Source organism: Emiliania huxleyi (assembly GCF_000372725.1).
Source record: "Emiliania huxleyi CCMP1516 unplaced genomic scaffold EMIHUscaffold_446, whole genome shotgun sequence".
NCBI lineage: Eukaryota > Haptophyta > Isochrysidales > Noelaerhabdaceae > Emiliania > Emiliania huxleyi.
Window position 1 is genome coordinate 49,761 of NW_005198644.1, and position 12,219 is coordinate 61,979.

The 12,219-nt window shown below is 65.2% G+C and overlaps 3 protein-coding genes across 3 annotated transcripts; all 3 read left to right on the forward strand.

Moving 5' to 3' along the window:
- Positions 1-516: 516 nt before the first annotated feature.
- On the forward strand, positions 517-4,818 carry EMIHUDRAFT_425018 (glycerol kinase; the record flags this gene model as incomplete). The annotated part of the gene is made up of 11 exons (XM_005768843.1): positions 517-893; positions 1,032-1,176; positions 1,415-1,441; positions 1,510-1,610; positions 1,660-1,810; positions 3,116-3,251; positions 3,512-3,516; positions 3,586-3,650; positions 3,725-3,866; positions 4,078-4,196; positions 4,344-4,818. The coding sequence occupies 11 exons, from the start codon at positions 517-519 to the stop codon at positions 4,723-4,725; spliced, it is 1,650 nt and encodes a 549-aa protein (XP_005768900.1). The 3' UTR covers positions 4,726-4,818.
- Positions 4,819-6,289: 1,471 nt separating this feature from the next.
- EMIHUDRAFT_245104 (hypothetical protein) lies at positions 6,290-7,078 on the forward strand (the record flags this gene model as incomplete). Its single annotated transcript, XM_005768844.1, has 2 exons — positions 6,290-6,347; positions 6,480-7,078. 2 exons carry the CDS (start codon positions 6,290-6,292, stop codon positions 7,076-7,078), a joined length of 657 nt encoding a protein of 218 aa, XP_005768901.1.
- A 3,332-nt stretch (positions 7,079-10,410) lies between these two features.
- Positions 10,411-12,036, forward strand: EMIHUDRAFT_119036 (hypothetical protein; the record flags this gene model as incomplete). Its single annotated transcript, XM_005768845.1, has 2 exons — positions 10,411-11,196; positions 11,542-12,036. 2 exons carry the CDS (start codon positions 10,411-10,413, stop codon positions 12,034-12,036), a joined length of 1,281 nt encoding a protein of 426 aa, XP_005768902.1.
- Positions 12,037-12,219: the final 183 nt, after the last annotated feature.

Consider the following 12,219-nt stretch of genomic DNA (forward strand, 5'->3'; position numbering starts at 1 on the left):
CGCGGCCGGACTCCATCCGGCACGCGTCGCTGGGCGCTCAGAGCCGCGTCCCCTGCTCGCCACCCCGACGCCCAAGGCGCCCGAATCGAACGACAGGCGGCACGCGCAGGAAGGAAGGAAGACTGGTTGGTTGGTTTTGCAATCAATCCCACCGACCGCCAGGCCGCGGGATGATGCGTGCGTGGTCTTGTAGTGGGTCTCGGAAGCTCCCCTCTCGGGCTAGGAGCCAGCCCCTCTCCCTTGCCCTCGGAACACTGTGTCCGAGTCGAGGCGTGTGCTTGCCGGTCGGTCGGTCGACGGCCGCGCGCGGTTGGCATTGTGACGAAGGGTGCGCGGCCGCGGAGTGCCCGCCATGGTTCGGCGCGGCGCGCCTACCTACCAGCGGCAATTGTCGAGGCACGGGAACACTTACCCTACCCCGGGTCATCCTAAGAGCCTAAAAATATCAATCCCTCGAGACCTCGAGAAGCCCGGTGAGCTTTGGAGGTCGTACCTCTACTCGCTTGCTTCTCCTCAATGCTCGCTGCGACGCTCTCCAGACCCGCCTCGAGAGCCACGCGAGGCCTGTGTGCGCGCGCCGCCTCGTCGCTCATCGCATCCATCGACCAGGGCACCTCCAGCTCGCGTGTCATCCTTTACGACGCCGTCACGCTCAGGCCGGTCGCGTCGCACCAAGTGGAGCTGCAGTCGGCAACGAGCAACCCGCAGGCGGGCTGGTCGCAGATGGACGCCAAAAGGATTGTGGGGACCGTCACCGACTCGGCTGCCGCGGCGCTCGCGGCCGCGGGCGCCAGCGCCTCTGACGTCGTCGGCGTCGGCATCACCAACCAGCGGGAGAGCACGGTAGTGTGGGACAAGCGGACGGGCGAGCCGCTGTACGACTGCATCCTGTGGTGAGCACGCCCCGGCCCCTAGGAAGGGGGTCGGCGCGAAGGGAGAGATGCGGCGCGGCGGCGGCCGACGTCTTTGCGGCGCCCGCAGGACGCAGCACAGCCACCAGACTCGTCTCTCCCCCTACTCTCGCGGCGCAGGCACGACGCGAGGACCGCGACGACGGTGTCCGCCCTGGCCGACGAGCTGGGCGGCCAGGACGCGCTGCGCGCCACCTGCGGCCTGCCTCTCTCGACTTACTTTTCGGGCGTTAAGCTGCGCTGGCTGCTGGAGACAGTGCCCGCCGTCAAGGAGCCTAGAAGCGGAATATCTCCCCCGTATCTCCCCGCACCTGGCAGCACGGAGCCTAGAAGCAGAAGACGTGCTTCTTGTGCCCCCAAACTAGCGGTCGAGAGGACACGCAATCAGCCGCATTCAGCCGCATTCGCTGCTCTCGTAGCCCCTCGTCCTCACGCGCTGCTCTGAAGGCACTGCACGGTACCCTCTTCCCCGCCCTGAGTTCTGGCGCCTTCCACTCGCGCAGGTCAAGGAGGGCTTCGAGTCTGGGACGGCGCTTGTTGGGACCGTCGACTCGTGGCTCGCGTGGAACCTTCTAGGAACCTTCTAGGAACCTTCTAGGCGCTCGTTGGGACCGTCGACTCGTGGCTCGCGTGGAATCTGACCGGCGGCGCGGGCGGCCGCGCCACAAGGCACGTCTCCGACGTGACCAACGCGTCGAGGTTATTTTATTAACCAAGGCCGTCATTAATAATTAATTGACCAATCAAGGCACGTCTCGGACGTGACCAACGCGTCGAGGACGATGCTGATGAACCTATCGACGTGCGGCTGGGACGGCGGCCTCGTGCGCGCGCTGGGCGTCGGCGCGGCGGAGGGCGCCCTCCCAACCATCGTCTCGTGCGCCGAGGAGATTGGGCGCGTCGACGGCGGGCCGCTGCATGGGGACGCCGCTCACGGGGAGGACTGGAGACCAGCAGGGCCCTCTTCACACCTCCAAGCTGTGAACAGGCGCCGCTCACGGGGAGGACTGGAGACCAGCAGGGCCCTCTTCACACCTCCAAGCTGTGAACAGGCGCCGCTCACGGGGAGGACTGGAGACCAGCAGGGCCCTCTTCACACCTCCAAGCTGTGAACAGGCGCCGCTCACGGGGAGGACTGGAGACCAGCAGGGCCCTCTTCACACCTCCAAGCTGTGAACAGGCGCCGCTCACGGGGAGGACTGGAGACCAGCAGGGCCCTCTTCACACCTCCAAGCTGTGAACAGGCGCCGCTCACGGGGAGGACTGGAGACCAGCAGGGCCCTCTTCACACCTCCAAGCTGTGAACAGGCGCCGCTCACGGGGAGGACTGGAGACCAGCAGGGCCCTCTTCACACCTCCAAGCTGTGAACAGGCGCCGCTCACGGGGAGGACTGGAGACCAGCAGGGCCCTCTTCACACCTCCAAGCTGTGAACAGGCGCCGCTCACGGGGAGGACTGGAGACCAGCAGGGCCCTCTTCACACCTCCAAGCTGTGAACAGGCGCCGCTCACGGGGAGGACTGGAGAGCAGCAGGGCCCTCTTCACACCTCCAAGCTGTGAACAGGCGCCGCTCACGGGGAGGACTGGAGACCAGCAGGGCCCTCTTCACACCTCCAAGCTGTGAACAGGCGCCGCTCACGGGGATGATTGGAGACCAGCAGGGCCCTCTTCACACCTCCAAGCTGTGAACAGGCGCCGCTCACGGGGAGGACTGGAGACCAGCAGGGCCCTCTTCACACCTCCAAGCTGTGAACAGGCGCCGCTCACGGGGAGGACTGGAGACCAGCAGGGCCCTCTTCACACCTCCAAGCTGTGAACAGGCGCCGCTCACGGGGAGGACTGGAGACCAGCAGGGCCCTCTTCACACCTCCAAGCTGTGAACAGGCGCCGCTCACGGGGAGGACTGGAGAGCAGCAGGGCCCTCTTCACACCTCCAAGCTGTGAACAGGCGCCGCTCACGGGGAGGACTGGAGACCAGCAGGGCCCTCTTCACACCTCCAAGCTGTGAACAGGCGCCGCTCACGGGGAGGACTGGAGACCAGCAGGGCCCTCTTCACACCTCCAAGCTGTGAACAGGCGCCGCTCACGGGGAGGACTGGAGACCAGCAGGGCCCTCTTCACACCTCCAAGCTGTGAACAGGCGCCGCTCACGGGGAGGACTGGAGACCAGCAGGGCCCTCTTCACACCTCCAAGCTGTGAACAGGCGCCGCTCACGGGGATGATTGGGGACCAGCAGGCCGCCATGGTCGGCCAGCGCTGCTTTGGTGTCGGCGAGGCCAAGATCACTTACGGCACCGGCGCCTTCATGCTCGGCCGACCTAGAAGCAGACCACGGATTCGTGCACCCCAACCAGCACTCAAGAGGACACGTACTCAACCGCATCCCGCACTGCTCCGCTGTGCTCACAGCCTTCGCACCCACTCGTGCTCACGCGGTGCTCTGAAGACTCCGCACAAGACCGACTCCACGCCCCCCCCATGTCGGCCTACTCTCGGCGCAGGCTCGTCAACAGCGGCGGCGCACCGGTGCCGTCGAGCCACGGGCTTCTCTCGACGGCGCTCTACCGCTAAATAATATTAAATATTAATTATTAATTAGGTGCCGTCGAGCCACGGGCTTCTCTCGACGGCGCTCTACCGCTAGTTAATTATTAATTATTAATTATTGATTAGGTGCCGTCGAGCCATGGGCTTCTCTCGACGGCGCTCTACCGATTCGGCGCGAGTGCGCCCACGCAGTGCGCGCTTCGAGGGGGGGCGGCCTCGCCGTCGAGGAGCCTCCCCAGGAGCCTTCCAGGAACCGCCTCTCTAGGTACGCGCTCGAGGGTGCGGTGGCTTCGTGCGCGGTCGGGATCAACTGGTTCAAGGACTCGCTTGGCATGATCGGCACCGCGCCGGAGATCTCGTCGCTGGCCGCGCAGGCGCCGTCCCCTCATCTCTCCCCAGATCTCCCAGTATCTCGGCGCTGGAGATCGATCTCATCGCTTGGCCGCGCACACTGCCCGCCGGCGCGGTGCTCGCACCGGGCAGTGCCTCCACGGCTGTGGTGGTGCCTTATGGCGGGTTCGGCGTGAGCGCTAACGCGGAGCCTGATGAATCCCCTGAGCATGTCTGAATCGTCGTGAGTGCGTTAGCGGCGCGCCACCGCCCTTCTTTGCCGCGCAGGTGCCGGAGGGGACGGAGGGGCTCGTGTTTGTGCCCGCCTTTGGCGGGCTGCTCGCACCGCACTGGCGCGACGACGCGCGCGCGACGCTGGTCGGGCTGACCCTCGCGCACGACAAGCGGCACGCCGCGCGGGCGGTGCTCTTAATGACCTCTGAATGAACTCTTAATTCGCTGTAATGAACTCTTAATTAGGCGCGTCGCGCGGGCGGTGCTCTTAATGAACTCTGAATGAACTCTTAATTCGCTCGAATGAACTCCTTAATTAGGCACGTCGCGCGGGCGGTGCTCGAGGGCATCGCCCACCAGGCCAAGGAGGTCACTGTCTGCATGGCCGCCGACACCGGAGCGGCGCTCACCGGCCTGCGCGTCGACGGCGGCGTCGCGCTCTCCGACGAGCTGCTGCAGTACCAGGCGGACTTGTGCGGCATCGCTGTCCAGCGGCCGCGCGACGTGGAGACGACCGCGCTTGGCGCTGCCATCGCTGCCGGCTTGGGCGCCGGGGTCTGGAGCTCGATCGCCGACATCCCGTCGAGCGGCGACGACATCGAGCGCACCTTTGAGCCCGCCATTTGCGAGGAGGAGCGGACGGCGCGCTGCGCGAGCTGGCAAAAGGCGGTGGAGTCGTCGTTTGGGTGGGCGCGGGAGTAAAAGGCGGTGGAGCCGTCGTTTGGGTGGGCGCGGGAGTGAAGAAGGGCAGCGCGCGGACCGAGCCATGTAGCATGTACTCCGGGCGCGTGGGCCGAGGCGCGGCCCCATCGTCGCGGTTGAAGCATCTGTAGTTTTGATTGCTCGGACACGCCGGCATGGCATATGTCTCCTCGGCGCTGCGGCGTGCGGGGCATACTTTGTAGGTAAGGTAAGGTAAGGTAAATTTCTCCACACACACAAAGTGGTGGGGCAAGGGGGGGCGACCCTCGCATCTCCACTAGGGGGTGCACAGCGCCCCAAAATCCACCACTGTGGGATTTCGCGCAATCGCTTGACTCGGAAAAGCTCGCATGTACCTCCTGCGAGCGCTGTGATCGCCGCAGACTGGCTCCGACTTGACGGCGGCATGGAGACGTGATGCCTCCATGCCGCCGTCAAGTCGAAATCGACATGCGAGTCGATCTTTGGCCCGCCAGAGGTACATGCGGCGTTTGGCGACAAAACAGCACTGCGACCGCGAAGTGGCGGTGGACATGCTCCCATGTTGCCGACGCGGCGCCGGAGTGGCCGGCGCTGCTCGCCGCGACCACGACGGCTACTCTGATGCTCCGGGCCGACCCGTCCTACCCGACGGTGGCACTCTTCCACGTCTCGCTCACGCTGAGAAAAATCTGAAACGGCGTGCTGCAGAGTCGCCGACGAGTCGGTCCGCGTGACTCCTCGTGTCCCGTACCGTTCTCACACATCCATAAACTCACTTTGGCCCCACTGAAGCGATGCCTGAATCCTGAATCCTCAGATTTTAGATTGGGACGCTGTGCACCCTCTATCTCCACACCCGGACACGGGCAGGAGCCCCACGGCATTCAAAGTGCAAGCACTGGCCCGGTGCACGTGGATGAGCCTTTACACAGGCTAGATACAGCATATACGCGCGGCTGGTCGTCTTTTTGTTTTTGGATATACACCAGCCACGTATCCACGCGTGGTCCGCGCGCATGGCATACAGGCGTTCGCCAGACACGAGACAGCGCAGAGCCAGAGGCTCTAAAGCCGTACGGAAACTACTTTACGCGCGGTAGCCGGTACGCGCTAGACGGCTTTAGGCGACCGGGGAAGGACTAGCTCAAGGGCAACACAGCGTCACCAGCCGTTGGCGCGCAGATTGAGTCTGCGGCCCTCGGTTGGGACGAGTGCGCGACGCGGACGAGCCGCTCAATATGTCGGCAGCTCGCGCTGCCGGCGGGGTTGAGTGGGGAGAACCGGCACGGGAGCCTTGAGACTGGCCAGATTCTCGAAGATATTGGACTTTCAGCCACGGTTTCACAACTTTGGGGGCAAAATCGGCTCTCTCTCTGGCGGCTATTCCTAGCCCACAAACTGCTGGGGGGTGCCTACCACATGCTAGGGGGGGGGGCGATGTGCGCCTGCTCTGATGTGTATCGAGAGAGAGACCATAGCAGATGCGAGAGCGGCGTCGTCCGGGGAGAGGGGTGGTGGGGGAGGGTCAACATCGAGGGGGGGGCGCGGAAAAGAGGAACCTCTTTGTTAGCGCGCCATCGCCATGGGCTGCAAGCAGCGTCGGGCGACGACGACTTACCGGTTACCGCCTCCTTTCACGGGTTCGAGTCGTCAGACATTAAGCAGCGGAGGTGTGCCGAGGGGGACCGGGTCCCCGTGTGCGGGGTAACCCGCACACGGGTCAGCCTGCCAGCCACGTATCCACGCAAGCGTGGTCCGATCGGTCACACCAGGCGCCTCCTCCTTCAACAAGGACATCAGCTCGTGGGACGTGTCGGCTGTCCTCTACATGGGCGGCATGTTCAACGGCGCCTCCTCCCTCAGCGACTGCAACAAGGCGCTCATCCACGCCAGCTTCGCCGCACAGACGAGCGCGTGGCCCTACTCGTGGGGCTCGCAAGGGTGCCCAACCGGGGGCTGCGGCGATGGCACTGCCCTCGACGCAGTGACGAGGAAGTGCGAGGTCTCGCTCGGCAACGGTACCGAGGTGCTCGACGGCAAGGTCGAGGTCGTGCTCGGCAGCGCCACCGAGGTGATCGACGGCAAGTGCGAGCTCATCGGGCTGGGTGACTTTGACGGCGACGGCGCCTTCCGTCTTGCCGACGCGGGGTTTGTCGCCGCGGTTTGGAAGCGCACTGAGCAGTGGCCGGTTGCGGGAGGGCGCCGCGATCGGCGCTCGCTCGAGCGCAAGGACGCGGAGCTCGAGCGCAAGGACGCGGAGCTAGAGCGCAAGGACGCGGAGCTAGAGCGCAAGGACGCGGAGCTAGAGCGCAAGGACGCGGAGCTGACGGAGCTTCGCGCAAAGCTAGAGGCCAAGAAGTTCAAGGAGTGAAATCCTCGAGTCGGACTACGAGAATTAACGGTGTCGGTGGGTGTCGCCCGGTGGGTCGGCGCGGGCTCGGGTGTGTTTCGCTCACGCGACGCGTCGGCTCGAGGGGCTTGGCGCGGGCTCGGATGCGTTTCTTCGCACCCCGAGCGCGACGGTACTTAGTACATCGCGGATGGGAGGGAGGGGTAGGGCTCAAGGGGGACTCGGGTGCGTTTCGCTCTGCGAGCGCGATAGTACTCGGATGGGAAGGGGGTCGGGCTCATAGACCTCAGTCTCATGGATCACCTTTTATTTCCCCGTCTATACACACTGCGTATCTTAGTTAGAGGGTGCGGTGCGCGTCCTAATCTAAAATCAGCATGAGCGAGACGTAAAATCAGCATGCCGTCGGACCCCTCCGGGGTGGGGCGCATGGGGGCGTTCGTCGCTTGCGGCAACACGCTGCCACGCGCCCGCGAGACGGTTCTGGGCGTGGAGGGCGGGGACAGGGGTGGGAGGGTGGGACGGTGGATCCGCGGACGGGGACCGGGACGGTCGAGGCCGTCAAGGGCCATGGCTCAAAAAAGTAAACAGCCGCCTGAAGGGGCAGCCGACCGTGGCGGAGACGTGTTCATGTCTTCATGACCCCCAGGAGAAGGGCCCGACCCGAGGGACGAACGAGGGCCACGACGGCGGCTCAAGCGGGAGGGAGCGGAGACAGTGGGCAGCGAGCGAAGTGGGTGAGACTGATGATGCTCCTTCGACTTAGGGAGCGGTTCAGCTGCTGGGCGGGCTTCAGGGTGGTGCTCACGCGAAAAGGAATCGACGCGATGTACAAAGCGTACAACAAGAGGAGAAAGAAGGTAAGGTAAGGTAAGGTAAATTTCTCCACACACACAAAGTGGTGGGGCAAGGGGGGGCGACCCTCGCATCTCCACACCCGGACACGGGCAGGAGCCCCACGGCATTCAAAGTGCAAGCACTGGCCCGGTGCACGTGGGTGAGCAGCCTGCCCCTCCCTCCCGACAAACCAACTCCCGCACACACACAATCGCACTCTGGCCATCGAATGACTCCGAATGACTCACTGTGTGTGCTAAGACAGAATCTCCGCAGACATCCAAAACGGGCCGTGCCGCGTTTGTGATGTCCTCTCAAGCACTAGCATCTGGGCGCCGCACTCGAGTGGGCGGGTCACATCTATGTGGGCCCAGTGCGCACTAGGCGCATATGCTAGTGCTATCCTGCCCTATGGAGAAAGAAGAGGACGGACATCAGTGATGACGAAACAGAAGCTAGCGCAGAAGAGAGCAGGGCAGACCCGGGGACTGGGGAGCCGGAGCGGACGGCATCGGCCGCCGAGGGAACGTTGGGAAGAGGCACGAGGAGGGCGGCGACCTCAACCGACTATGGAGGACCCGTCACCAGACGACGCAGAGCAGACGACGGTGAGGCGGAGCAGACGCGCAGGGCGAGACGAGGGAGGGAGCAGGATGTTGCGGAGATCAGCAGGAGGATGTACGACGAGATTAGGAGCAGCAGGGACCCGAGGGACCATGTGGAAGACGGCTAGTGCTAGTCCCCCATCGGGAGGACGACCCCGGCTAGCCGCCGACCACACCCACAAAGAACCCAGCACAAAGATCGCACGGGCGGGGACCTGTTCCTTTTTACCCATCTCCTAGTAGAGGTGTCCGTTTTATTTATTAATTATTTAAACAGCCGCGCCAGGCGGATTTTCAATCAACATTAGAGTGAGTGTGTGTGCGTGTCGTGTGGCTACAGCAAGTGTCCATCCGTCAGTATTATTATTATGTATGTAGGAAGGTGAAGAACAGTCAGGCTCGGACTGGACAAAAAAAAATAAAGCGGAAAAAAACGGCACTTTTTCGGTGCTGGTAGCCCCCCCAAAACAGGCGCGCGCAGCGCGCCCAGGGGCGCCGCAGGCGCCCCAAGCGGCGCGGAGCGCCGCCGCAGGCGGCGGACAGCAGGTGCGCGAAATTAAACGCCATTTTCGGCTCCGCGGTTTTGCCACTAACATTGAAATCCGGTACAAAACGACTTAGCCGAAACAACAGACAGACAGACAGAGAGCACACACGTTCGAGACGGGGGTGCGCCGACCACCGTCGCGGACCCAGTAGAGCTAGATGGTCCCACATGATGCGCCCTTAGCCTCTGAGCTCGTCCTAGACGTTTTAGGGAAGCGTGGGCAGACCAGAACGCGGCCACGGCGACGCTCCGAGGCTATCAGCAGCGCTGGCGGCGATCGTGGCGACGGCGCCTCGCCGCTGCAGCGGCACAGAATCGAGGAAGTGGCGTTGGTGGCAGCATCAATGAGATATGAAGGCGGCCGTAATGCTGGTGGCGCCTTCGAGGGCGGCGGGGAGGGCGGTAGCAGCGACGGCGGTCGAGTCATGTGGCAGGGGTGGCAAGATGCAGCAGGGAGGCTTGAGTTAGCGACGCGGGGCGGTGGCGTGCCAGCAGGTAAGCGGCGGCGGCGGAGAGCAGGTGCGCGAAATAAAGGCCAATCTTGAGATATCCATTTTGCACCACCTTTGGATTTCTGGTACAAATTGACTTGTGGATCTTGAAGGCACGCGCAAGAGCGCACCAGGCAAGTTGACTCAACCTCGGATCTCGCTGCCGCTAAGCGTGGCGTCGATTATCAAACGAGCGGTGACAGTAGCGGTGGCAGCGGCGGCAGCGTCGACAGGAGCACCTACTGCAGTGTCAAATGTGAGCTGGGAGGCGGGAGGCAGATGCAATAGGAGCGGGAGAGTGAGATCGTCAGCCAGCAAGGCAGACCTTTACGGCGCGGCTGCGGGCGCGTTTGCAGTGACATGCGATCCATGTGGCAGCAAAGGCACGGCGGGAGTAGCGCGTATGCAGGCTGGTGAGCGAGGGTGGCGCGTCGCGAGTGGCGGTGCAGCCAGTCGGTGGCGGGTGCTGGCGACCGGCAGAGAGATGCAGACGGCGCGAGAGATGACCCTGCGGAGAGGCGAGGTGACGGGCGATCCGCGACGGTGGGAGAGGGCTGAGCATCGCCATGTCTCGCTCCGGCACCATCTTGCCGAAGCGCAGGCCCGGGAAGGCGGTGTTTTTGATGTAGCGGAGCCGCGCCGTGTCGTGCTTGTTGTACCGCCCTTGGCGGCCGGCGTAGCGCTGGTGCACACCGTGCAAGATCGACTGCAGCTCGAGCTGGTGGCTGACGATGTCCTCGCCGCTCTGCAGCGCCGGCGACAGGCACATGGCGCCAGCAGAGGAGATCTGCGAACAGGGCGAGTCGACGCTGGCAGGTCAAGCAGCGTCGACTCGCTACCAGCAACGAATGGGTACCCAAAAAAACGACGAGGATGGTCGTGATGAGTGTTGGCTTGCTGGCCATCGCCGTCGTCCCGCCGACGCTCCGCGGTGCGCCGGCGCGCGCCTCCGTCCGCATGGCCAACAAGCAGCAGCAGCAGCAGCCCACGCCCCGCGAGCGGCTGCTCGAGGAGCTCGCCGAGTACGAGGCGACCAACCAGCGGCGCTCCTTCCTCACCGGCCTGGCAGCCTCGGCCGCCACCTTTGGCGCGGGCGGCTTCTTCCTCAACACGATTAAGGCCAAGGGCGTGCACGCGCCTCTCGCCGCGGGGCGCGGGCGGGTCGCCTCGCCGTCCTCTGCGGCCGGCTCCAAGCAGCAGGCGGCCACCCCGCTGGCCGCGGCGGGCGGAGCGGAGGTCGTCGCCAAGGAGCGGGAGCCGGAGACGCTGGCCGCGCCGCCGATCGGGCGGAGCGGCAAGGCCGCCGACACGCCCACCCCCCACGCCGGCGCCAAGGACTTCAGGGCGCTCGCGGCGGGCGGCGCCGCCGCCCTCGCCGCCGCCGCCTCCTTCGCGGGCTCTCAGCTTGCAGGGCTGGGCAGGGAGAAGGGGGCGGAGGAGGGGCGGGAGGGGGCCGAGTCGCTCTCCGCCACGGTCGAGGCCACCGGCACCCCGTCGCCAGCCCCGCTGCCCGCGGCGCCCGCGCCCGAGCACGTGCCGGCGCCGGCCTCCGCCGCCGCAGACAACGCCGCGGCGTGGGGCGGCGATTCGGAGGCGGAGGCGGCGGGGGCGGAGCGTGCGCTCAAGGCGGCCTTGCTTCGTGCGGAGGGCGCGGCGGCCGTGTCTGCGCGCAGCGCGCGACGCGAGGCCGACGTCGCTCTGGCTCGGGCGGCGGCGGCCCGACGCAACCTCAAGGCGCGCGCGCGCACACACACACACACACACACACACACACACACACACACACATACACACACACACAGACAGACAGACAGACAGACAGACAGACAGACAGACACACACACACACACACACCGCTCACCCACGCGCACTGGGCCTTGCGCTTTGAATGCCGTGGGGCTCCTGCCGTCTAGACGTGGAGTCGCGAGGGACTAGCCTGGCCCTCGCCCCACCACCTCGTGTGTGTGGAGAAGTCTACCTTACCTTACCCTACCCTACCTTAAGGCTTCGTCGCTCCGGCAAGACGGTGCGGCGGCGGTGGCGGCGCGGGAGGAGGCGCGGGCCGGCGCGGCGCGCGCGCTCAAGGCGTCCTCCCTCCGGCGGGAGGGGGCGGCGGCGGTGGCGGCGCGAGAGGAGGCGCGTGAGGCGCTTCATGAGGTGGAGGCGAGCAGAGCGGCGGCGGAGGAGGCGCGGGCTGCGGCTGAGAAGAAGGCGGCGGAGGAGGCGCGGGTTGCGGCTGAGAAGAAGGCGGCGGAGGAGGCGCGGGCTGCGGCTGAGAAGAAGGCGGAGGAGGAGGCTCGGGCTGCGGCTGAGAAGAAGGCGGCGGAGGAGGCGCGGGCGGCGGCTGAGAAGAAGGCGGAGGAGGAGGCTCGGGCTGCGGCTGAGAAGAAGGCGGAGGAGGAGGCGCGGGCTGCGGCTGAGAAGAAGGCGGCGGAGGAGGCGCGGGCTGCGGCTGAGAAGAAGGCGGCGGAGGAGGCGCGGGCTGCGGCGAGGCGTTGAGAATGGAGGAGGGGAGGGGTTAGTTTGGGGGCGTGTTTGCCGACGGGCATCATCTCCCCGAGAGATGGCCGATCTCGCTTCTCTCTCTCTCTCTCTCTCTCTCTCTCTCTCTCTCTCTCTCTCTCTCTCTCTCTCTCTCTCTCTCTCTCTCTCTCTCTCTCCCTCTCCCTCTCCCTCTCCCTC